The 25,191-nt window shown below is 41.7% G+C and overlaps 1 protein-coding gene across 1 annotated transcript; it reads right to left on the bottom strand.

Moving 5' to 3' along the window:
* Positions 1-826: 826 nt before the first annotated feature.
* NAT10 (N-acetyltransferase 10) lies at positions 827-24,260 on the bottom strand. The gene is made up of 28 exons (XM_040608508.1): positions 24,065-24,260; positions 22,826-22,917; positions 22,003-22,174; positions 21,572-21,694; positions 20,751-20,812; positions 19,777-19,891; positions 18,329-18,436; positions 17,304-17,437; positions 16,851-16,944; positions 16,388-16,486; positions 15,707-15,843; positions 15,073-15,197; positions 14,611-14,761; positions 14,051-14,147; positions 13,164-13,280; positions 12,518-12,619; positions 12,336-12,410; positions 11,606-11,722; positions 11,290-11,423; positions 9,213-9,261; positions 8,473-8,566; positions 8,267-8,377; positions 7,018-7,190; positions 6,580-6,699; positions 5,482-5,580; positions 5,008-5,081; positions 2,418-2,501; positions 827-1,281 (listed from the first exon to the last, which is right to left on the bottom strand). Exons 1-28 carry the CDS (start codon positions 24,170-24,172, stop codon positions 1,188-1,190), a joined length of 3,060 nt encoding a protein of 1,019 aa, XP_040464442.1. The 5' UTR covers positions 24,173-24,260; the 3' UTR covers positions 827-1,187.
* Between the last annotated feature and the right edge of the window lie 931 nt (positions 24,261-25,191).

Raw genomic sequence — 25,191 nt, 5'->3', positions numbered from 1 at the left:
GTCATGCAGCTGTGTATCAGCTGTTGGTAAGTCTTTCTGTTCCAAACCTCTTAAGGTCCAAAGCCAGAACATCAGGACAATGCAGCAGGGCACTGGGGTATGGGACAAAGACAGTCTGTGACAAAGGTGTGCCCCAGTTTTGAAGCCTGTGGAGCCCGACAGGCAGTAGCCCCACACAGCCTCAGCTCCAGACTGGCTCCTAGTTACTCCCAAGCAGGGACTACCGAGCAGCAGAGCTGGGGAGCTCGGTGGCCTGCCTGCTCAGCTGGCTCCCAAGCCCACACAGGTCACCAAGACCAGGTCCCGGTCTGACAGTGCTGATTCCCTGGCAACCTTCACACAAAACTTCCCACCAAAGCCAGGCAGCAGCTCTAGGTCAGCAGGTAGCAGGGAGACAGAACGGCCAAAGCAGCTTCCCCAGCACCTGTTAATCATGCTACCCTGCCTGAGAACTAGGAAATGTAAATTACTGAGCTATGGGAAGTCTGAGACCTTGCAAGCAAGTGTGAATGCAAAAGAGCAGCCTTTATTGCAGCTGCTTGAGGAGCACAGTAAGTAGGAACTATAGACTACCTTCCAAAATAGAAGTGTTCATTGTATACCCTGAACTCCTGCGAGCAAGGACCGAATCATGAGCCTGAATTGGCAACGCGGTTAGTGCTCACTGAATAGCCAGCCCCAAATAAAACGTCAGTTGCTGTTCATGCCGAGAACTCCCTCGAGCTACAAAGGAGCAGTAGTTGTACTGAACCAGGAGCTGCATACGTCAGCATGTGCTGCAAGGCTAAAACGTAGTCACATACCAAAGCCTAACACGTTTCTATCCTTTGTTGTCCAAACTCTCTTTTTAATAAAGACACCAACCATTAAGATGTGGGAAAGTTTACAGACTGATCTGTCCTCTTTGAATGGAAACCGTAGCTGCTGAAGCACCCCCATAACATCCCAGTGTGCTGCACTGTGCCTCGCTCAAGCTCTGTGGTCACATTTCATAAAAAATCTTCATAGACTGTCCCCTGGCAGTGTCATTGTACTTCCCATAATACAGACACTTTAAAAAAGCCTCTACAGCTTTTCCTTCCCTCCAGCTCCCACCCCCCCAAAAAAAGTCTTTTGATTTAAAGAATAGTACTTCGTAAGTACAGACCCATCACTTGTTAATTCAAGCTCACTGATTAGCTTTAAAGTCATTTCTTCCACTTCTGCTTTGTATCTTTAGTCTTCTTAAATTTCTTCTGTTGCTTGGGTCCTCTTGCTGTTTCTGATTTTCTCTTCTTCTCACTGGGAAACAGGAACAAAATATCTGTTAAAAATACACCAGATTCCCAACCAGCTGGGGAATTTCTGTTGTAAAAGAGGGGCGAGGGTCTACACAGAAATGTGGTTGGGAGAAAACACTTCCAATTTCTTGGGTCATTTAAACTGGTGCTAAAGAAAGCACAGACAAGAATATGACCTAGATTTTCTAGTGTCTTCAGATTCTCTAACCCAATTTATATCCCTTAAGCTCTTGATTTTAGCTCGTCGTGTCCTAAAGGCAAATTATGCAGGACATCTGGACTTTAGAGTACCTAGAAAAAAATATTACCACTGACAGTTTTAAGTATACAATTTTGTTCCTGCACTAGATTCTGACTAGAGCAAACATGACTGAGCTCCAACCTCTATAAGCACTGACAAGACCCTCTCATTCCCGTAAGGCTTCTGAGAACTCACAGCTTTCAGCATTCATGAAAAAAAACCCCATGAATATACAAAGGGTGGAACAGAGATCACATAATTGCTTCAGCTGTCAGACACCCCAGGAAGGGGAAATACGCAAGCAGGCGAGTCTTAACTATAAATCCCCAAGGAAAAGATGAGGAAAGACTCCATGCTGAGCAAGGTAGAACAAAGAAGATGGATGAAAAGGAATTGCAGAAACACAGACTCGGTATTTTGCAGGCTGCAGCTCACATTTGAAAGAATTCTTCTTCCCTGAATTTGCATTTTATCCAATGGGACTATCACAGGCTCCCACCCAGCGTCAGCTCCCAAAGCAAATGGGGCAGTTATATGGAATGAGTTCCTCCTTTAAAAGTGGCCCAAGAGAGAAATAGTACCAATTTCTGTGCATGATCAGGATCAAGACTTAACCATGTCAACAGAAAGAAGTTAAAATAAGCAACTAAGTTACACGAAGACAGGACTACACTCTAAAGCAACACAGAATTCACAGCAGCAGCCTTGCTGTTAGAGGAACCACTGAGTCGCCGGCAGAGCGCTCAGGTTTCTCCAGAAAAACTGAAAATCTATCAAGGCTGCCAAGTTCATTTTATCTGCATTTAACTCTTCACTTCACCCTTTTGAAACGCTTTATAATGAAGCCAGCAGGAAAGACCAGAGAGACCTCTGTGGAGTATTTCAACTTCCTTAACCTTTTCAAACTGACGACGGAAGCGTTCTGTCCTGCTTTGCTCAGCACCTCATTCCATTCTTCATCGTCACCCCGGATAATATATCTACGTGAAAAAGGTAAAGGAAAATCCAAGTAAAATCACTAGCCCAAAGTAAAAAAAAAAAAAAAAAAAAAAAGGTGATTACATTGTCAGGTGCACATTACTCTACAAACAAAGCCTCTGTGTCAGCACCCAACCAAATCAGTATTTGGAAATACATAAAAAACTAGAGTGGCAAAGGGATACAATAGTTTGTCACGACTCTGTCAGCAGACTCAGTCCAAACTAGGTCAATAGCAACCAACAATTGTCCCCATCCAAAGCTGGATAGTGTCGAATGAAGTTCTCTCAGGAGCCTCTATTGTAAACATCACAAAACTGTTCTACGAGAGCCTCTCATCTGAAAAGCAGTGTGCTGAGTACAGTACATCTGTTACGAAAGCAAAAAATAGTGCCACAAAAGTTATACTTTCCATAGTAGTGGTCTATACTTTGCCATCTAGATTTCTTAAAAGATACACCCTCATTATATAAATTTCTTTATAAAAGCTTGAGGTTTTTTTTTTTCTTTTTGTTCCCTCCAAAAAAGAGAAGGATGGTTATGGTGGTAAAGGAAGAGGATGCGAAAAGCAACAGCTTATAATGGAATGTCAGCTAAATTAGCAGCTGCTCTTAGACCAGCAGTAAGCTTGAGTGGTACAATTTTTCTGCATCAATCTGGGAAAAAATAAATACCTGCAGCTTGCTTTTGAAAAGAGAAATTAAGACCACAATTGCGATTCAAATAAGCTCATATTCTGTGCCCCTCGCCTGTGTGTTCAAGTACCCTGTACATTATATACAAATTTAACCAGGCAAAGCAGTCATGTAGTAAAATTGAGTGGTTGCTCTCAGTCTCAAGTTCTTAAGAGATTCAGAATAGACTAGCCTTTGTTCGTACAAGGCTGAACAACACTGGATAAAGCCTTTTCAAATCGAACAGCTCTGTCTCTTCTATTAGTTTTCTATAACCTGTATTGAAAAGTGTTCAAAATAGATTTTTGTCTCTCTCTCTCCTCATGGAAGAGAACAAAACCTATTTATGGGTGGAAAAAAAAAAAAGAGAACACGGTCCAAAATGACAAACAGGCATGTAACACTATCAATGCCTAAAAATGGGATTAAAGCTTTTTAAAAATTCTGGTTAATTGTTTTCCTAATGTGACTGACTTGCAAGTCACTTCAGATCACACCTGTTTTTGTCCTTTCTTCAAGTAAGACAATCAAAGACTCAGAAGCTTTTACTCCTTTCCTCAGATTTAACAGATATTAATCTAGAGCCAAACCAAACAACTTTTCTAGGATGTCAGCATAGTAAATAGGTTTTACAAGACAAAAATTGGGAGGAGGAGAGAGAGAAAGCAGAGAATCAGCGGCATGTGTAACTCTTTTTGGTCCAGAAAAAGAGACATCTGCTGACACTTCAAGTAAATTGCTAGTTCAGCAACTCAGTATATCCTACAAATTGTCCAGCTCTACTGAAGTTAAAAGGCATCCGTGCACACTGTAGTTAATGAAAGAAGCTCTGGTTGGTCGTTCTTACTCTGTTGGTTTGGGGTTTTTTTTGTTACAGAAGAGAATATTAAAATTAACCAGGTACTATTTTCACTTGGGCTGCACACACAGCTAAGCTGGAGAGTAGACAACAGGACCTGGGTATCCTGGTTTGAGGAAACCAACGACTCTTTCTAGAAACATGGAAAACTTTAAAATTAGAAACACTCCACAGCCAGGCAGCTTACTTTATTACTCTGTATTATAGAACTATATAACTTATATATGTATAATACACATACTGTACACAGCCAGGATAAAGATTGACACATAGTAGGAGCTACTGCCATGAATAATTTACCATTTCAGTAACAAAAGAGAACAGACGTACAAGAAGAATGTGCTCAAGCTCATGCCAGAGGCAGCGGGACAGAGCTGAGGACTGATCCAGCACTCCTGTTTGCAGGACATCATCTGTCTGCAGTACTGTAATGACGAGCCAGCCCCAGCTCTAGCAACAATTCAGTTCTACAGTTCCACAGACAGATCTCACTGCTGATCAGCTGTGATCTGCTAACTCACAACCTCCTGCTTTCTGTTCAAAATGCCAGCAGAAAAAAACTGAAGTCAGTAAGTTTGTGCTTGGGAGTATGACACACTTCTCAGGCAATGAATTAATGTACTGAGGTAAACAGGTGAACGGCCTTGAACGTAAGTTGTTGCTTAATTTAATTCATACTGGAAAGAATGTTTTGAGTGTGAAACAAAGCAGATTGGCTAACGGAGCTGATGAAGACTAAGATACTGGCTGTCAGGCACACAATACCCAAAGTTTTCATCAGCACAGCAGCATATGCTTACCCTACCTGGCCGCTGCTGAAAATACCTGTTGCTATTTCTCATTTATTGATGGTTTGAGATTGTAATAATGCAACTACAGCCTTGTGCACAAGTCTCAGCAAGATGCACTAGTGACCCGGCATTTGAACGTTGCAGGGAAAATCTGGAGCCGAGACTCATACAGATGAATTCTTACTGTGTAAGGTCCATGCCCTTCAGCTTCCCCACTTCTTGCTTGTGCTTTTCTTGGAATTCCTTTGCGGCTTCTTCCTATAACACAACAGCACAACAGATGCATTAAGGTCTAAGTGCAAAAGTGACCACATTATGGAAAGAAAACGCCTTTCCCACAGCAAGAGATGTATATCTCCTAAAGCAAGTAACAGATCATCCTGAAAAACTTCTTTTATATAGTTGCATTTTTATGTTATTTGTATACAAATACTTGTAATATGTAACTCCAAGAACATCTCAGTAGATTCTGAAAAAAATCTATACAAAGCATATCCACAAGGACATAACGCAAAGCTGTCAGGTTTTAACCACCATATAGTGACAGATGTGATGTGGAATTCTTTCCATCCAAGAAAATTTAGATTACAAGGCTTCTACACTCAAGGGAACTCCATGAAGTGTTTACGTACGTATTAAGAAGAGAGTTTGTAATTACCAAATCGTCATGTAAAGACTTCAGTGTTGGCTCCATTACAATATCCTTTGTTGCCACCATCTGCTCCTCCACAGCTTTTTCCTGGACTGTATTGAACAACTGAAAATGAAGCAAGCCAACACACATAAGATTTGCTGATGCTTCTTCCAGGTTATTTCTTATACATAAGTAAGAAATTCTGTCTGTCCCCAAGAAACTCTTTTAAACTTGCAAATATTATCAGGCAGTTGTTTATTTCAAATGCATGCTTTCCATCAGACTGAAATAAAAAGCTCAAGGCTGCTTCCTGAAGACAGAATTATATACAGCTTTTACAATAAGTGTAAAACTAAAATCAGTCAGCACCCAATGTCACTTGCATAAATGTAGAGATCTCGTTGGTTACAACATACTTTATTAATACAGCATCATTTGGTTAATGTCGGCAGCTAAAAGATGAGGGGTTTTTTTTTGTATGTTATTGTCTTCAAAATAATTATAAGGGTGTTCTGCTGAGCAAATCACCTCTCCAATGAACAACCTATGCCAGAAGCTTTGCTACCGTACCCTGAACCTTGAGAACTAGAGGCCCCAGGCTCAGCGAGCAATTGTAAGCAGTGGGCAAGCATTCTGTCCATCTCACCCTTTGATAACTCATCATGTTACTCCCTTTATCACAGATATTAGGGAGAAAGAAAACTAGATCCAAAACTTTCCAATTATTTCATTGGACTTGAAGTCTACCTCTAAATGACTTTGGAAAAGGTTTTTTTCAAGCAAAGTTGAGATGCCACCAGTGCAGTAAACTATCATAAACAAATGGCTTAGGCTAAGCTGGCAATATGGGTCGTACGCTCAGCATTTTGGTTGGGATATTTCAACTTTTCAAACCTTAAGACAAGCACTGTTATTTGGGAAAACACTATACAAATCAATGCCATAAATACCTGCTTTTTCCACCAGGGATTTTCCCATCTCACAAAGAAGTTTATAGTCAGTTACTGGGGACATGCTCAAGAAACACAGTTCTGAATCAGCTTTCCATTAGTGCCAGCCTCAGTATTGGAATTACACTTTGGTCCAGAGTAACTAAATCAAAGCTTGTCATGATGTTATTACCTGGACTACTTTGCGGATGATTCTGTTGAAAAGGCCCATCAACTGACTGCTGGGCAGTTCCAGCTCCTTTTCCAGTTGGTCCAGAGATTTATGCTGTAGGCCAATCCCTAGAAAAAGTGCCTGAGGGAACGACATGTATTTCTGTTACAGAGGCTTTTACAGAAAACACAAAGCTTGGCTTGGAGGCAGTGGAATACCCCTAAATTACTCTGTAGCTGGCAAGTGCCATTCTGTACTTAGTAGAGACAAGTATATTTCTCCTGAAGTACAGCTAAAGGCAGAAGAACACTACAAACTGGAGAAATTATGAAAAGGACTACAAAAGAAGCAATTAACTGAACTGAAGACTCTTTAAAGATGATATGAAACAGGAAACTATTCCAAATATATATATACAAAGAGAGGTGAAGCATGGCTTGTTCTCACAGTGACACATACCGACTGTGCAGCAGAGAGAGTGATATCACCCAACTGATTGAGAAAAAACATCCTGGCAATGGCAGGTACCATATCCATGATGAGATGATAGTCCACCATGTTGCGAGAGTACATTTCTAATCTCTTCAGGTCATACGGGATGAAAACTGATTCCAGTTCAGCACGGCTGATGGCTGATGGGTACAATAAAAAGACAACAATGTCAAGACTGTTCTTCATAGCTATCCAGGATCTTGGGTTTTAACACATTCTTTTTCATATCACTGAGTAAAGGCCAAGAACCTGTGCTACCCCACAGGTTCAGTTCCCTACACACTTTAGCATTCAGCACACTAGGTACAACACCGCTATTCAGACTGGCTGGGTTATTCAAAGTCTTTTCAGACAGACCTACGTCCTTATGAAAAACTGCAACTGTCAAAACAGACCAGGATATCAACTTAAAGATGCCAGACAGCAAGGGTTGAGAAACACCATTTGCCCAGTCTTTTAACTACACTGGTTTTGCTGGTAAAGAACTTTGTTCCCTTGTGGCAGCAACCAAAACTCTTTCACCAAGGCAGATACAAAAAAACCCACAAGACACAGATTACCAAGTTCTCTCAAGAGGACTCCCCTCTGGCTGGCATACTGAGAAAACAGCAATTTGCTTTTAAGCCAGAAGTGACTGTTAAAACTGTCTTGTCTGACCCCTTTTTTTATACTGCCTGTGTGCTTCCCCTAGCAAGTGCTGAACTGAGCCAAATAACATGCAGTTGAACAAAAGACTCTCTCTTAGAAAGACATCACATTCCAATTTCCAAATTTCTGATGACAACATTCCTCCTAAGATCCCAAGCAAGCTCCTCTGCCTACTGACCCTTGCGATTCAAGGCTTCCCTTTTAATTCCATACTGGATTTGTCAGGTGTCAGTATCTATCCATGTTTTGTCATGCATTCAGCTGTTAAGAGTCAGGAGTCCTCTAATTTTGGATTACTTAAATCTTCGATCAAAAAAGCAAGGAAAAAACCCACGAAAAAACACCACTACCCATCTTCAGTGGCAGAAAATATCCTTCTCTTAGCATTTACTTAGAAATATACAAGCATATTTCTGGATAATAGGAACAAAACACAGTAAGTGACCAAGAGCAATTCATGGCACTTTATAAGAGGTATCATATAATGCATGTATTTGAGAGCTCTGATAAACATATACATAGATTTTAAATGGCAATCTAACTGAGCATTGTGAGCCAAGGTACTCACGTGGTTGTGGCTGCTGTTTGATATTTTTGTTCTGTAGAATATTCAATGCCAACGAGGGAGAAAATGTGCTGAACTGGTAGGAAAGCAGAGAAAGGAACCGCCTTCTAAAATCTATAGGACAAGATGATAAAATAAATTATTCCTGTGGACCTCTAGAATAAATATATTGGAAGATTCTTCTAGCATTAGCAAAAAAAAAAAGTTACCTTTCCAGAAGGCAGTAAGCCAAGGCTCCTGTTCCATGTCCTCTTCGTTCAGCATCTTCAGCATGATGCACGAATGCTCACCAGTCAGGTCATTCTAATAAATAAGATATACTTCCCATCACCCCCATGAATCTTTTGCACTCTGTGCTCAACTGAAGAAGGCAAAGGTCTTCTAAATCAACAACAACAATGCATATATCAACTGCTACTGATCACCACTACCTAATGTAAAACCTACAAACTTCTAGAATTTGGTACATCCCAGTGCTGAGGGATTTTGGCTTACTGAGGTAACCAGCAGTCACCAGTATTGCAAATTCCAGGTACAGCACAGAGCCAGAAAGACAAAGGAAAAATGCAGTGACGTGGGACAAACAAATTATTCTCCTCAAAAGTACTGTAACTACTAGTGCTATTTTTTGTAAACACCTGGAAAAGCAAAAGCAGTCAGTTCAAGGGCCGCTTGCACATTTTACCAATAACCACGTTAATAACCCTCAAAAGCTGCGCCTTTGCTCTAACTTTTTAGGTGCAAACTACTTAAAGACCACATTCACAACCCTGAAACTTTATTCCTTTAGTTAACTATAGGCCCAAAGAACAAAAATGAACATAAAACAAACCCCAAATGTAGCCTCAGAAAACTTTCTTGCCCAAATCACATCTCACAGAAGCTAATGGAAAGATGCCCAGTGATTTCAATAGGCCTGGATTTCATTCAGAAACAGTATGCTACTTACTGGTGTCTGCCTTAGATAAACTGGCACAAATCCAGCACGTTTCCAAAACCTGGGGAAAGGGAAAAGAGAAAATGCACTAAGAATTATGGAGCTCTTGGTTCTACAACTTGTGGTTAAATGCAGTCTATCTACCACACAGGAACAACTGTTGAATAAGCAAAAGTCTGAGAGATACCCCACCAACTAATGAAAATGGACACTGACAGAAAGTAGTAACAGCAATCAAACTGACTGAGGTTCTAACTTAGAGGAGTGAAAAATTATCATTATGATATCAAAAATGAACAAATTTTCAAAGACTGACAGATGAGAGCTATTGTGTTTGACAGGCTTCCAAGGCCTCCTTTTAAACCAGGCAGACAGGTTTAGATCAATATCATCACAGGCTCCTAAGGGATGCCCTGGGGAGGGGATGAGGATTTACAGTTCACTTCACAGACTCTGCTCTTCTTCAATGAATGATGATTTTCCCTGGCAACTTCCAGGTTTCAAATAGTCACTTGTGGACCAGAGAGAATCCCAGGACTGATCAGCAAAATCCCACTGGCATCCCTTTCCATCCTCCTGTTCCTTCTTGTATCTCGGTTGTGAACTGATCCCACAAGTCATTATGCCCAGCAAAAGGAGGACTCGTATAAAAAGACCTGCTGAGACCAAACATACGGCATCCCAGACAAAAGACTGAAGCCAAGCCCCAGAGCAACTGTCACTGGCAACCTCCCTCCACAGGACATGGGATGACTACTCAGCAGCTGCACGGGATGTTGCAAACTTCAGCAAGAAGCCCTACATGTGTACCCCAGCCTCTCCCCATCCCACTATTAATCCCTTTTTTTTTTAATCTATCCCACCACAGCTAACAGTCAAATAACTAAACAACTAAAGTAGTGAAACACTTTATTCTCCCCCTGTGTCCTGAGAGTGATTGTTCAAATAAATTAAGACATCTGAACCATTTGCTTTATAATTTGTAAAGATTAAGACTATTTCACAATAAACATTAAGTTCTGATGCTCTCCTGCACAGCTAAACGATTCACCATCACATTTTGGCATGAACTTTTCAGCATGCTTGCCTTTGGCAGAACAGAAGAGGCTACAGTCCCTGTATCTGAAAAGCCAAATCCCACATAGCTACCTAACACTGTCCTGACTAGGTCAGTCATAAACTGGCCTCCACCACTCTTCCTTCTTCTATGGAACTCAGTCTCATTTCATGGGCTTGTACAGCACCCTAGGTTCTCTGTAAGTGGGGGAAGGCCAGCAAGGAACCAAGGTTTTAGGTGATTAATGATTGCTTTGCCTTTAGGCTAGCAACCGCAAGAATTCTGCATTATTTTGAAACTCTCCCAAACTATGGATTCACAACTTCCCACGCTACGGCTAAGAAAGTCTCAGAAACCTAGATATTTTATAGAATTTGGTAATATTAAAAAAGTTTGTATTTATTATAAAATTATATGGGTTTATATAAAACAGTGTTGCAAGGTGGAGCTAAAACTTAAGAAAAATTAATACATTCTTTACTACTGCAGTACCTCAGTTCCTCCGTGCTAAGAAGAGCAAGAAGCAGCTGCAGCTGCTGGTGAAAAACATTTACATTACTCCAGAAACTAACAACCAGCTTTGAAGTCAGCAGCAGCTCAAGCTTCTACAGGTCACAGGACGTAGTATTTAACTTCTCCCTGCTAATTACAGGCTGTTCTTACTTCTCTAGTCTGGAAAAACTGAGCAATTACAGCTAGTTAACTGTTTAGAAGGGTCACAGAGACAACCAAGAAGGGAATGAGTTTGCCCTCAGAAGCAGTTTGAGAAAACACTACACTGAAGGATGCACTTAAGATCAGCCCTACTGGTCATCAAGCAAAGGTCTTACTGGAGAAGTGGGCTTAGAGCTGTCCCACTTTTAGAAACCAAGTAAAACACGCAGAGATAAAGAGAATACCCAAGGGCTAAAATATCTGCATCTATATCTATACAGTACATAGGTTTTTTTAATATATAAAATTATAATATATGTAGTTTACATAGTTATATTTTTGCACTGGATGTAACTAGCAAATAGAATAATGTCTTACTTGAGTAATCTTGGTGTTAGGCCATAAGATACCCCTAGATAGTCCAGGCTTTCGGCTTGTCTCTCAGTCAGTTTGAGAAGTAAAGGAGGCAAGTCTCTCCGAGGTGTCACAACCTCCTCTAACAAACTCACAGTCTGAAAAAGAAAGCGGAAATGAATTAGTAGCAATCCTCACAGAAATCTGCAAATTAAATCTCCTATTCTGTATAAAAAATAAATATGAGTATTTCCACCTTACAGAGAAATCATTATCGAGACTTACAGTGAAGAACAGCTTAGCACAACAGAAAACACAAAAAATGTACTGAGCTCCATACCTCACTGCTTACAGTTGCAATTTCTTTTGGCTTTTGAATTGTGTTTTCTTCAAAAGATAGGAATTTGCCTTCATAGTACATCTGCAGTAAAGTCAGAGCTCTGCTGCCATAGCCCATCTGTGGAGTAGGAACAACACACTTCAAACAAAAAGACGTATCTAGTTTTTAAGACAGGACAACAACATTCTCCCCTTACAAAGCCATTAACAATCATCAGTGCAAAGATCACTCAGTCACTACAAAAACGCATTTTCTTTGCTACACAGCAGCTCTATGGAGAAGGACACAACAGAACCTGGCTGTCTGAAATCACAAGAGCCCAGCTGGTAGTTCAGGACTGTGTAATAATTCTTGGTGCTTAATTGTGGCACTGCAAAAATGCCAAACATCAGTTGTGAACATCTGGTAATCTCACAGAAAATATCACTGGATCTTGATTGTATATTGCTGCTTGGGATGCTGGCATGCTACAATGCTGCCTACTAATGTCAGTTTACTGTCTAGTAACGACAGGAGCACTGGTTTGCTTCCCACCCATAGGAAAGCAATGCCCCCCAGCCTGCTGTGGCATCTGACCTCATTCTGTTACCACCACAGGCTTAGTCCCCAAGCTTAAAACACTAAAAACTGGAGCAACTGAAACATTTGCCCAGTTACTACATTCTGCCTGTACAGCCATCCTCATGGTACCACTGCTGACTATTCACAACTGGGTTTCAAAATACTTTACCCCCTGATAATCCGGATGAACTGCAATACGAACAACACGCCCACCAGAAAGGCCCCCGAAGTCCGGATCCTGGAACTGCATAAGAGACAAAAGTCAACTTAAAGAACACAGATGGGTAGTCTCGAAATAAGAAATAGTTCTGAAATGTATCTTGGGTGTGAGTACACAGCCAAATTATTCACCTGCTCTGAAATGGTCCAGGGAATAAGATCACCAGAAGCTTTCTTTCCCCTAGAAAGGCTGTTCATGATAGACTGGCGAGAGATCTCTCCTTCCATGCACACCTGCCAGAGAAGGTAAAAGGCCATTAATGGAGAAAAACTGTTTTCTCCTACAGTTGCTCCACTACAGCAGAATCAAAACTCATACCCAGGAGTCCTTATGAAGTATCAACATTTCATGTGATCCCTGCTCTGCAGATGAACAGACATGTATGTGCCAACAAACAGGCTCTACCCCTAAAGGCCCCACCTCAAAAACCACACCAGCACACCAACCAGGTGCACCTGGCGCAGTAGGCATTAACTATGGTGCAACACAAGCCTGAAGAGATTAAGCATAGAAAGTGCTCTATGCATTTTCTGTAGCCCATAAACAGCAAACACAAAAGCTTGTCCCACCAGTATTTGACTTTAATTGTCATATATTTTTCATGTAAATGGGGACTTTTCCTTTTAAGAAACAGTAGATTTAACTAGCTACATCGAACACAGGTAATTACGAATCTGTGTTCTTAAGGAAGTAAGAATAGTACAGTATACTGTCTCACAGCAGTGTACTGCTTCATTACTGAACAGTTCACTTCACAGATCCACGCCGCTCTCTTACCTGAACAACAGCGAGTACTTCTGGTAATGAATTCTGGGTAGGTGGAACAGGTGGCAAAAGGCAAAAAAGATGATGGGCAGGTGCATCAGATAGCATCTGGAGGTCATTGGGTGAGTTCTGGAGGGTAAACACATACCAGAAAGTTAAAGAATTATTCCATGAGAAGAGCTTTAAAGTCCAGTGTAATGTTAGCAGCTGACTTCTAAACAATCCTCCATTTTCTGAATTTAGGGCTAGTAAGAAAATTGAAACTAGTGCAATACTGATGGATGAAAAAGCTCGCAGGCCAGATCATGGCTGTTATACTACCAGACAGCATGTGTTTTTCTCAAGTGAAACCTCCTGCTCTAATATGTATGGAACTGAACTGTCTGCTTTTATATTGCTACTTACCTCTTCATCTACCAAACCTCAAATATTTTTTTGAAGTGTCAGATTTTTAGTACTCAGTACTTACAGACTTCACCACTCACATCTACTAGTCATCCACGGTCTTGAAACCTTGAGATGAATGACTACTCTTTTCAGTAGTGCAACGGTACTACTCTTTTGGTTAACCTGAGGCTACTAGAATATGGTAAAGAGAACTGCAAAAGAGGTTCATCAATGATACTGTTCTGACAAACTTGTAGGCTCATCTAGAATTCAGTCTCCGGAATTTCTCAAGACAAAAATATTCCAGATATCTGTAAACGAGTATATTCAGTCAAGACCAAGGCAGAGATCTTCTCAAGAGAAAGGTGAATACAGATCTGTATACAACAAGAAAGCAACTGAAGCTATTCAGAAACCTCAACTAGGCCAATTCAATCAGGCTGCCATAACAAGCACTGCTCCCTCCACAAAATTCCTAGCTGAAATTTTGATACAAGTTACACAAACTTTACCTTGTAGTGTGAAGCCACGTAGAGGGCCATCAGTCTCTGCAGAAAAACTTCTGATGCTCTGTGGTAACAAAAAAGCGTGTCTCTATTTACGTAGTATCTAACCGCAGGGGTTAAGGAAACAAGGAAAAAGCTCCTTGTTGGTCTAGGAGTAGTATCTTGGTACAGCCTTGGACTACATGCTGACTTGTGCTCTTAAGACTACAGTTCACCTACAAGACTGAATGACTTTGGGCAGCATTCATAGCTTTCACACCCTTCATCTGTAAAGCTAAACCTTTCATAATTCCAGCAAGACCTTCCCTACATCCAACTCTTCCTTAGGATTGCCTCTGCAGTAAAACTGGAGTTTGGTAACATCCTGGTAAGAGACGTCACCGGTCTTACAAGGCAGTGGTAAAAGCTTAATTCCAGAAGTGTGGTCTTAATAGACTTTTGCCAAAAGATCATGTACTGAGGTAACATGTTAGCTGGAGAACCCACTATAAACCAGCTTGAAAAAAAGTCTCCTTCACCTGAAAGCAATATATTTCAATCAGAGCACAACATCCGAGTAAGGATACAGGTCACAAGTCTCAGGCAGTGGGCAGCCAGAAATAATTCTGGTGATGTTGAGACAGTCCAAACACAGCAGATCATTTAGCCACTTTTCAACTGGGTCACCAGGAGCGTATCGAATTGACTCATGGAGGGAGATTTCATGCAATGTACGAGCTGCAAACAGATTTCAGAGAAGAACATCTGGTGTTGGAAATCACAGCTAGCGAAGAATTCAATAGAATCAGTCTCCTCTGAAGGGCTCCCAGGAGATTAGAAAATCATTACTTGCATAGCTTTCACCCCTTAAAGGCTTTGTATCTGAAAATCATGAGGAAAACAGACAAGAGCTCCTTCGTTTTTCCATACCACTACCTTCCTACAGCTAGCTGCAAAGTACATGGACACAGGGGATACCCACAGGGCTTGCCCATCAGCAGCACCAGAGGTCATGCTCATATACCGCAGTCCAGAATACAACAGGGTACCTGTGGCGAGTTTAGCCGTAGCTGTAGATTTGTTCTCTGCTGTCATGGTGACTTGGGTTTGTGCACTCTGTTGACGGAGCTGCTGAATGAGCTTCAGAGATAGTGATCGACCAGTACCCTCATACCTGCAAAGCAGAAGACAAAAGTCTGAAGCAAATAATGAAACAGCAATCCTGAGCCATGGGAAAGCTCCAGCACAGAACTAGGCTGCCGTCCAGAGCTGTGTGCCACTCTGAGGCCTGTGAGGGCCGCAGCCACCTGTGAGAATCGCTGCCTTTTGATGTTCTTGTGTGTAGGACAGGGCAGCCTGCTCTGACACTTTCTTAATCTCATCACATTGGAAGGTTTTTCCCCCTCCTAACAAACTGAAGAATCCTGTTTACGTACTTGCTCCTTGTAGCAGAACAGAAAAGGTGCAAGTCAAACACTTAATGAATCCACAGTGGAATCAAAGGAAAGCAGCAAGTTGAAATACCGACCCTTGATTATTTTAAGGAGCAGTTCCATGGCAGATCAAGAATTAGCATGACCTGATACAATAATGTGTAATAAAAAAAAGGACTGGAGGTAAGAATAGTCCACTGGCACTTGCACAACTGCTTTCCCAGGTAGACAGCTGCTGCTCAAGCCTTACCCGTTGATTGTAGAAGCCATGAAAACAAGATAAGGGCCTAGCAGGTTTTTCACCAGCGGTAGAGGAATGGCAGCAGCTTCATCAATCACAACAAGTTCAGCTTGACCCAGTTTCACAGAATCAGCAGGGTGTATGTACTGCAAGGAACGAGAGGAGACCGTCATTGTCAAAACGGAAGTGTCAGAGTTGGCAAAGCTGGAGCCCTGAAAAGCTGTTTGCTGTCCCTGTTCGCCATGACCATCAAGCCAGAGACTGAGACATGAAAACAAGCAGCTGAGAGAGGGTTCATGTTACCCTAGCAAGGACTGGGTCATGCATCTTGTTTTGCACATTTCCAAACAAATTTATCTGCAGAGATCATGAAAGTAAATGAAATGTAATCACTAGAAACATATGCTCTTCCTTCACTATTTCTTTCAGCCTCCTTTGCTTTTGTAGGAGAAAGAAGAAAACCACAAGCAATCACCAAGGGAGCTTTGTGATCTACAAGTTATTCACAGAAAGAAACAAGATATTTTGTGAAAGTTAGCAGAAGAAAAGGTCTGCCTTAAAGCAAAATCAATCAGGACAGTTACACACCACATAAAATTAACATGCTTAAATCAAAACAACTACAGCATCAGTAAAGCCAACAGTCAGGAATAAAAGTAGAAAGGCAAGAATGCAGAAGAGGCCAGTTACCTGAATGGTCTGTCTATGCTCCTTGAACACATTCACTCTGACAACAGCCTTGTTAAACTCCGGATTTAAAGACTGAACAATTTCATAGTCCAGATGTTCCTGAAAGAAAACATTGTAAACAGTATGAACAAGCCAAGATCTAAGAAAAAATATCATTTACCACTATCATCAAAATAAGCTCACTAAAAGTACACTGTTATTTCAGATTCTAGTTAAAAACTCTTGTGACAAAAGCTTCAGAGGCCTGAGAACTTAGAAATTATTTCCTTATGTTAAAAACTATTTCACAAAGAACGTGATTTACCCAACTTAAAAATAAGGAAACAAAACTGACTCATTTTTGCAGATCATTACTGAAAAGGTTGGTAGCTAATATAAGTAAACAAAAATCACAGATAAGATGTAAATCCCCTCTTATATAGGAACACTGTAAAAGTATTATAAAATAGTCTGCCCTCCTTACCTGATACTGCAGTGCATCAAAGCCTTTAAATATGAACTCAAAGAGAGTATGAAGGTTATCAGGGCTTGGAGATGTAACAAAGATATTGGAGTAACTGCACAGAAAAATAAAACAAGAGTTTAACAACAAATTTTACATATACATACTAAATGGAATGTTTTCTTTATCTGAGGGGTTGATTCTACCTAATGACAAAAAGACAGTAGAGTCCTTTAGACACTTACCTCAATTTAAGTGTGATTATTTTGATTTTTAAAGAGGGAGGTTTTCTTATTACTTCAAAATAGAAAAATCTGAATGTCAATGTATGCAGCAATCAAAAGACATAAGAAGAATAAAAAGGAAGGATGTAGGACTGGAAATTACAAATATATTCTGATCCTGTCATTTTCTTTTTTTTTTTTTCAAATGCATGGATGCAAATAAAGCCTATGAAACTGGGGGATCACTCACCCAAAAGCTACTGCTCCAGCAATAGCCAGTCCCAAGGCAGCAGATTTACCACGTCCCCTGGCTGCTGTTAATGCCACAGTGCTCTGTAGAGTCTTCTCAGAAATGGCCTCAATAAATTTTAGAACTGCTTTTGCCTGATGATCAGGAAAAAAAAATAGAAAATAAGTCAGCTGTGTTTAAACTGCTTTCAGCATTACTTAAGAGTTACCATCAGCACACGTCTTCCTTCCTAAAATAGGAAGGAGGAAGAAAAAGACAAGATGGGAGAGCTGAACATCAGAACCCAAACAACTAATGTGCAAGAAGTGGTAATTTTGGCCCATTGAGCTCTTGAATTTGTTCAGGTCGAAATACAGATCAACAATCAGTACAGCAATCCTCAATTACTACCTCCATGCCACTGACCACAGAGTATATTCAGCAAGATGGGAAGAGGCATGCTGCTCTCAGAGGGGGAAGACAAACATGTCTGGGCAGTGAGAAGACCTACTATAAAAGGACTTAAGCAGTGCACAGCTCTGGGAGCCACCAGGCTGAACTGCAACTTCTCAGTGGATACTCCAAAATAGAAAAGACAACTGCAACAGGGCCTTCATTTGGACTAGTCAGTGATTCTCAAACTGAAGTAAAAAAAGTGTAAGGGAGGCAGGAATTATTAAAACATTATTAAAACATATTAAAACATTATATGGGTTTTCAACTTCAATTCAGAACCGAACTGAACAGAAACTTCAGGTTAAATTTCTTGCTTATTTCAAACCCTAAGCACTCATCATCTTTTTAAATGTAGACTTCTCCAGATCAGCTTCCCGTCTCCATTCTAGTCCTTCCACTTACGAACTTCATGAAGAAAATCACTGGTACTCTTTTTGAGCTACCACGTCCAAGCAGATTTTCAAGGAAATTCAGACCACACCCATCACTGTTCACACTCACATTTGATTAATGCAAGATCAGGCACAAACCTCAATACCTAAGGTGGCCAGTCATGCACAGAGTATCCCAAATTTAGCCACCACACCAACCTGATCCAGGGTTTTACAGCCATCCACCAAAACTCCTACAGGTTGTGTATCCTGCAAGCTCTCCTTCAGTTCTTTCAGCTCCAAGTCCTGCGGCCGAACGCTATCTTCCTGTAAGCACAGGATTTACCGTAACAGGATTAGTAAAGGACACTTCAGCACAATTATACTTTTGTGACGTCTTCTGGTATCTTTTGTCAGGCAGAAAAAGGTAACTGAAAGGAAATATTACCGTAAGTTGAATATACTCCCTAGAAACAGAAAAATTTAAATGGACAAACAGATACTTAACACTTCAATTTTACATTTTTACATTTCCTCAGGAGAATGGTTACACAGGAGGTGGGTATCCTGGCTTCCCCAAGCTTAGAGGAAAAAAAGAAAGGATTTTTCAGTACATGGTAACTGGAAAATGGCATTGCTAGGAAAAAGAGACCATGGACAGATCTTCTGAAGGATTTAATTATTTTTCAGTCTTCAGGCTGTACCAAAATTTTATGATCTTTGTTATACTTCTCATATGAGGTGTACAAATTGCCACATGGGGGAAACAAATACTGCAACAGCAATAGATCAGTTTTCAGACTAGTATCAAGATTTTCAAAGCCAAACAATAAACTTGGACACAAAAGCAATTGATTTCAAATGGGAATGAATTCTGATTTTCCTTAAAATTCCAAGGGCATCAGTCTATCCAACAGATAAGCATTAGTGCTACCATCACTGCTGTTATAATGCTAAGGCGGGTTCTTTTTTTTTTTTAAAATCCACGCTCTGTTAAAAATTTTCACCATCTCTGACAGAACCTTTGTTGTTATTTCTTAGGCCACACAAAACAGTTCAAAAGCTTAAAGATTTCTATTTAAAACTGGTGTCATTTTACTTCAATCTACAACTGAAAGTGATAAAGGGACACATTTCTAACAGTGCAAACTGTGTATCTGGCTTATATTCAGTGAATGTTTCCCAAGATGTGGCATGCGTAACTCAGAAACTGTTCCAGGTATCAGCTGTCTCCTGAGCTTGTAATATACTTATTTCCAAAGTGTTTTCCCACCCTCCAACCACTGAAAGCTCTTTTTATTTGTCTTGTCCCAACTGTCCGTCAGCTTGAAATTTCTCTAGGCACTTCTGAAACAGCAACCACAGCAATTAAGCTCCACCTTGCTATGCTAAGGAGCAACACAGCAAAATTAATAAATACAGGCAAGAACGAAAAAAAAAGCTGTGACAAAAAAGAAAAAAACAGGCAGGAAAGAAAAGATAGTTTCCCATGCTTCAGCCATACCAGGTATAATTTTTGCAGAATATTCTATTTTCTTTCTGCAGGACCACCGTTTGATATAAATCAGGGTGAAAGGAAAGCTTCCTTTTTTAAAAAATCTTTAATACACTGTGGCCAACTCAGACCAATTTCTCCCAAGGAAAAGCAACTGACTTTGCTTACTGACCTGCGACTGTGGTGGAACAGGCGTGATGTTTGCAACGTGACTGGAGATGGGCAAGATGTTCAGTTGATCATCAATCACGATGCAATTCTTGCATGAGGCCAGAGACAGAATGAACCTGAGCAGTCAAGCAAAGAGAGCTCAATAAAAACACTAGCAACATAACTGCATGTTGGTAGTTAATCTCTTTTCTAAACCCAGACATAGTATCTACACAATTACAGCCAATTACAGCTGAGCCATGACAAGTTCACATAACTGGCAGTATGATTCTTACCATACAATCAGGATCACCTACACAAAACAGGTATCCACTTAGCGTTCTCTCTTTGGAGACATCCTGGTAACTAAAGGGGATCTACCAAGAGAACATTTTAGCAGGAGGTAGCTGCGTAAAGGTGTAAGCTGTGAATCCACAGCAATTGTGACAAGTGCTGACCTCCAAAGACTGCAGTCAGTGCCAGCTTGCTCATCCTTCTAACTCCTGACATCACATAACCAAGTGCATACTAAAGAATGATTTCTGCAATTTTCCTAAGGTGCGAGCTAGGGCTCACACACTGCTTATTCTATACAACAAAAGCAAAGAAAACACCTTTACAAGGCACTTATAAACCCACAGAGAATACCCCACACAAAGCAGTTTTATGTTTTACAGTAGCACAATAAGCATCTAAACTTTGTTGCATCTGGGGCACATGTTTCTACAGGACATTTCAAGGGACTTGGAACAGTTTACAAATTCGGGCCCATCTGCATATATCCCTTGTAACATATGCCAAAATTTTGGATACAATTCCTCCAACAACAAACTGTATTCATTTCCAGAACAGCACATAAGAACTTCACTGAAGCAGCTGAGAAGCCCTATTCTAACGCAAACCTGTAGGATGCTTTCCTGATATGAATACACAACATTGTTACAGATGCTTTTCTTGGGCATACAGCCTAGATTCTTTACACACTTAACAACTTACCTCTCATTAAACCTTCCTACCACATCCTGGTGTGCTTCTGTTCTGTATCTAGAGTGTACATCCTGAAATGAAAAATAAAACTCAACCTGGAGAAGCAACAGCAGTGATATTTACAAGATTATTACTAATGGGACAATCCACCTCCTTTTCCACTCTTGTGGATGACAGTCTCCCTCTCCATCAACACTGCATCCCAGAGAGGTTTTCTGTTTGTTGTGAAATAGCCATATTTTCTAAATACTTGTTAAAAATGTACTTCTCCTACCAATACTTTTCACAATGGTCTTACTTATTCTTGCCTGACTTGATCAACTTTGACAGGCACAGAACATTTCAAACTCTTCAGGGATGCTAACAAAAGTCTATCACTTAACTCACCTACTGGCATTATTACTAATGGAAACAGTTCCTGCTCGAGGTGGTAAGTATCTTCAGCATGAATAGTTCGTATCTAGAAATATACAGTAGTTGTGAAGCTGATCTCACCCAGCAAAAGGTCACAAAACACTCAAAAGGCCTATTTTTTTACTTAACTCTCTATTACATGGTCGGATAGCACAAATACTTTCCAAAACTACTGTCAAAGAAAAGAAGATAGTTAAATTTGTGAATGACAGGTGTTTCTCCCTTGTAACCTAACAGCATTTCAAGACACAGAGGTTGGCAGAAATGCCTAAGCATAAGACATTCAATCATAGGCGAATGAAGGAGCAGGAAAGATGGAAGGAAGATCATGGCTCATAACAAAAGCAAAAAATAATCACTTCGCATCACCACAATGTACCTGCTTAAATAAACCAGACGCATTACATTGAACATACCATGGTCATTGTATAGAGCTGCTTCAGTGAGTTCATAGTTCTCAAGAGAATCACCACAATTCCACCACCTTCTACTGTTTCAACAGTTCTAGCTAGCAGGTTTGGAGTCAAGGCTTCAAAATCCTAGGAAATACATAAAATTTCAGTTGCCTAGAGTTCATCAGGGCAACTAGCACCTATTAAAAGGAAAAGAAAGCCCAAAAACATTATTTCTCAAAGTTTAATTCACACTTAACACTGGCATTAAACAATATCCCATTAAAATTCTACTAGCAAGGCTAGCTCACCCTCCCAAAACTTGTAAAATATACTTAAGCCCACCATAATTGAAATAGCAGAAGCAACAAATACCACTCCTGCAGCATTTCAACTGAAACCAATGGATAATAGTGCAATGCCCTTTTTAAGTCAAAAGTTTCCTTCCTCCTTACCTGAAGCACACACATGCCAAAAGTATTACCAAGAATCTTATGAGTTTCATTGTAGTAGCAGTAGCGAATGTTTGTGGCTGCTATAAATAACTCAAAAGGATCATCGTCCTTGATGTTTAAAGTTCCACTTTTAATCTTCTTCTGTAGTTGTCTCATCCTCTTCTTCCGGTGGCTGGAGAACAAAATCCATACAGAAGTTTTCTTAGAAAAAATTTTGAGAAAAGTGCATTCAGGCCTACATTCAAATCTAATTGGAAGTCAGAGCTCAGCCACCAAGGAAAAAAACTTGTGGATCACAATTATTGCTCTCATGATACAGTCCCATGCACCTTCAGCCCAAAGCAGTGGATATCACACAAAACCAGCAGGTTTTGCAAGAAACCACTTGGTTAGAATCACGCAGTTTCAGGTTAATGCTTCCTTCCTGACTTGGTGTGCAGACTGTTAAAATTTTAAACACTTCCTCAAAATGAAGGAATTCTAATGCTTAACCTGCATTCAGTCCTAATCACTACTGAGGCCAAAACTCTAAGAAATTAAGTGTTTTGGTCTTTTGAGGTTAGAAAGGTGAGGGAGATTGGCTCAGGACAACAGAATTAGCATTAGAGTTGTAGGAAGAAGCCAGAATTACCCAGTGCTAGTGTCAACTGTATTACAGAAGCCAAATTTTAGTTCTGGAAAGCCAAACTTCCTGTAGCTCCTCCAAGAACTAGTGTTGTTTCTCCCTACAACCAAATCAGGCAACCTACGCTCGGCAGACCCATCACAGAGCTTTTGCTTCACACAGAGCAGTGACTGCAGCATGAGACATGAGGTATCTTACCTGCTAAAGCCTAGCTCCTTTTTGTAACACCATAGGACAGAGGGTCTAGCCTTTACAGTTGCTTTAGACAACATGTGATGAAGTATAACCACCTGCCAAAACACAGAAACAATCATGAACAGCTGTACTCACAGGCTAAAATTGAAGAGTAAAATATTTTTCAATTCTTGATGTCACAGCTGTGTTTTCTATCAAGCAATCCTGTGCCAAACAGAAGGATCCCTTGACACGTGAAGGTTAAATTGCTTTTTACACAGACCTGTGTGTCTGTGCCTTCTCTGGGGCTGCGTGACATTAAAGACACTAAATTACACCTATGATTTCCTCAGTACTCTTCTTTGAGAGAACCACTAACAACTGCACAAAAAGCCAATTATTCCAGGCTAAATAAAGTTCCTAGGAATTGTCTCAGTATAAATCTCGCACAATTTCAGACTTCTACAATGTGACAAGATTTAACTTGGAATTTTAATCCTCTAGTGAGTCCGGCCACCCACCTCACTGCTCTGCAGCCTGCACATTCAGTGAGCACACCGGCTGCTTTGGACTCCAACTCATTGATGAAAACACTGAACACAAGCAGACACGGGGTATGTCCCACCAGAACTCACTTCTCACTTCAGCAGTAAATTAACGACAACCTTCTTCCACCACCACCTGATCAACTCGCTATGTTCCAAGTTTTTTCACAACTAGTTTATTTTATTTCCCCAGGAACTGGAGCTAACTGAATAAAATAGCACTGTTTTGCTGTGCTTTTCTCCCCCTTTCCACTCAAAAAACAGATGTATAGGGTCTCAAGGAAAATTAGTCTAGTGACTAATTTCTTCCAAACGTCACCAAGTAGGTCCAGTCCAGGTTCTAGCGTGGTGACATCTGTGAGGTGACTCAGTATATAAAACACAGCTCAAGCGCAAATCCGTAACATCTTACAACGCAACTGAGATCGGCAAAAAGTTCCTACTAGCCACAAAATTAATTAACTTTTGCCCCGGTTTTTAAAAAATATCCTAATTTGCCTGTACTCGCTTGTATTTAACATTCGTGAGCTTCTCAGATGTTTAAGGACGAAGTCCCCTAAACCACCCCCAGCGCCCGTCCGCGCTCCCGCCCGGCGGCGTTACCTCAGGCAGGCCGAGGCTGGTAAAGCCCGCTTCGCTGAGGGAAACCCGGTACCGGGCACTACAGACCGACCCTTCCCAGGCTCGGCTCGGCCCCGGCCCCCCGGGGCAGCGTTACCTGGTCCTTCCCGCGGTCGCCAACCACCACGAAGAGGGCCCGCTGCCGCTCCGCCACCCCGTTCTCGATCAGCACCCGAATGCGGTTGTCCACCTTCCGCCGCTGCATGGCTACGGAGCGCCCTGTGCGGCCGCGGAGAGGCGGGAGCGGCGCGCGGCCAGGCCGTTCCCCCGAGCGGCAGCGCGGCACGCGGGAGGGGAGGGGAGAGGAGAGGCGCCGCGCGGGGCGGGGCGGGGCAGGGCGCGCGCGCCGTGCACTGCCGCAGGACCCCGGGGTGCCCGCCCCGCCCGCCTGCGCGGAACAGCGCGCCCACACGGAACTGCTGCCTGCCGAGAGCAGAGCTGAACCCGCGTTCCGGCGTGTTAGAGCCGCAGCGGAGCCGAGCGAACACACGCGTTGCTCAGCGCCTGGACGGTGCCTTTACGAATGTCCCGTTCCCGCCGGGGCGGCCCATGCTGACCCGGACGGGCTCCCTGAGGCGGGCAGCGGGGGCGGCCCCGGGAGCGGCGGGCAGGGGTGCGGGGCGGCCCCCGGCGGGGAAGGCGCAGAGGGGCCGTGTTCCACGTACGCCTCGAGCTGAGCCGGCAGCCGCCCCGAAGCGCCTGCTGAGGAAGAACGTATTAAAAACTCGCCAGCACCTGTGGATGGGCAAAGGCCTGCCGGGTCTCACACCAGCTGTCCTCGCGTAACTGTAAATAAAGGGGTACAGCAAAATTCCATGGCAATGGCAACACTGGGGGTTTCTTACTTTATTTTTTTAAAATCCTTTGTTCTAAATAAATCTTGCTTGCAAAACACAGCGCTGTTGGGAGCAAACACCATGCCTGTGATTTGATGAAGATACTCCATTTCCACCGACTGCCAGCCTGTGCTAGCGGAACACTGCGTCACGCGCTGTCCACTGGAAACAGAAAAGGGCATTTGGTTACACAGTATTCCCACAGGAACAAGGCTGGGGAAAGGAAAAAGAACACATACACAGAAAAACAACAAAACTTTAGGGGACATTATCTGGTACTAAATGATAAAATCCCAAGAAATGTTAGGAACCTGGCGCTTCTCAATAAAACTAGGTAGCCTGTAACATTCCAGCTCCACTGTTTAATAAAACCACAGCTGTCCGGACA

This window comes from Falco naumanni, chromosome 10, assembly GCF_017639655.2.
Source record: "Falco naumanni isolate bFalNau1 chromosome 10, bFalNau1.pat, whole genome shotgun sequence".
Taxonomy (NCBI): Eukaryota; Metazoa; Chordata; class Aves; order Falconiformes; family Falconidae; genus Falco; species Falco naumanni.
The sequence above is the reverse complement of the archived record's forward strand: the minus strand, read 5'-3'. Positions and strand labels throughout refer to the sequence as shown.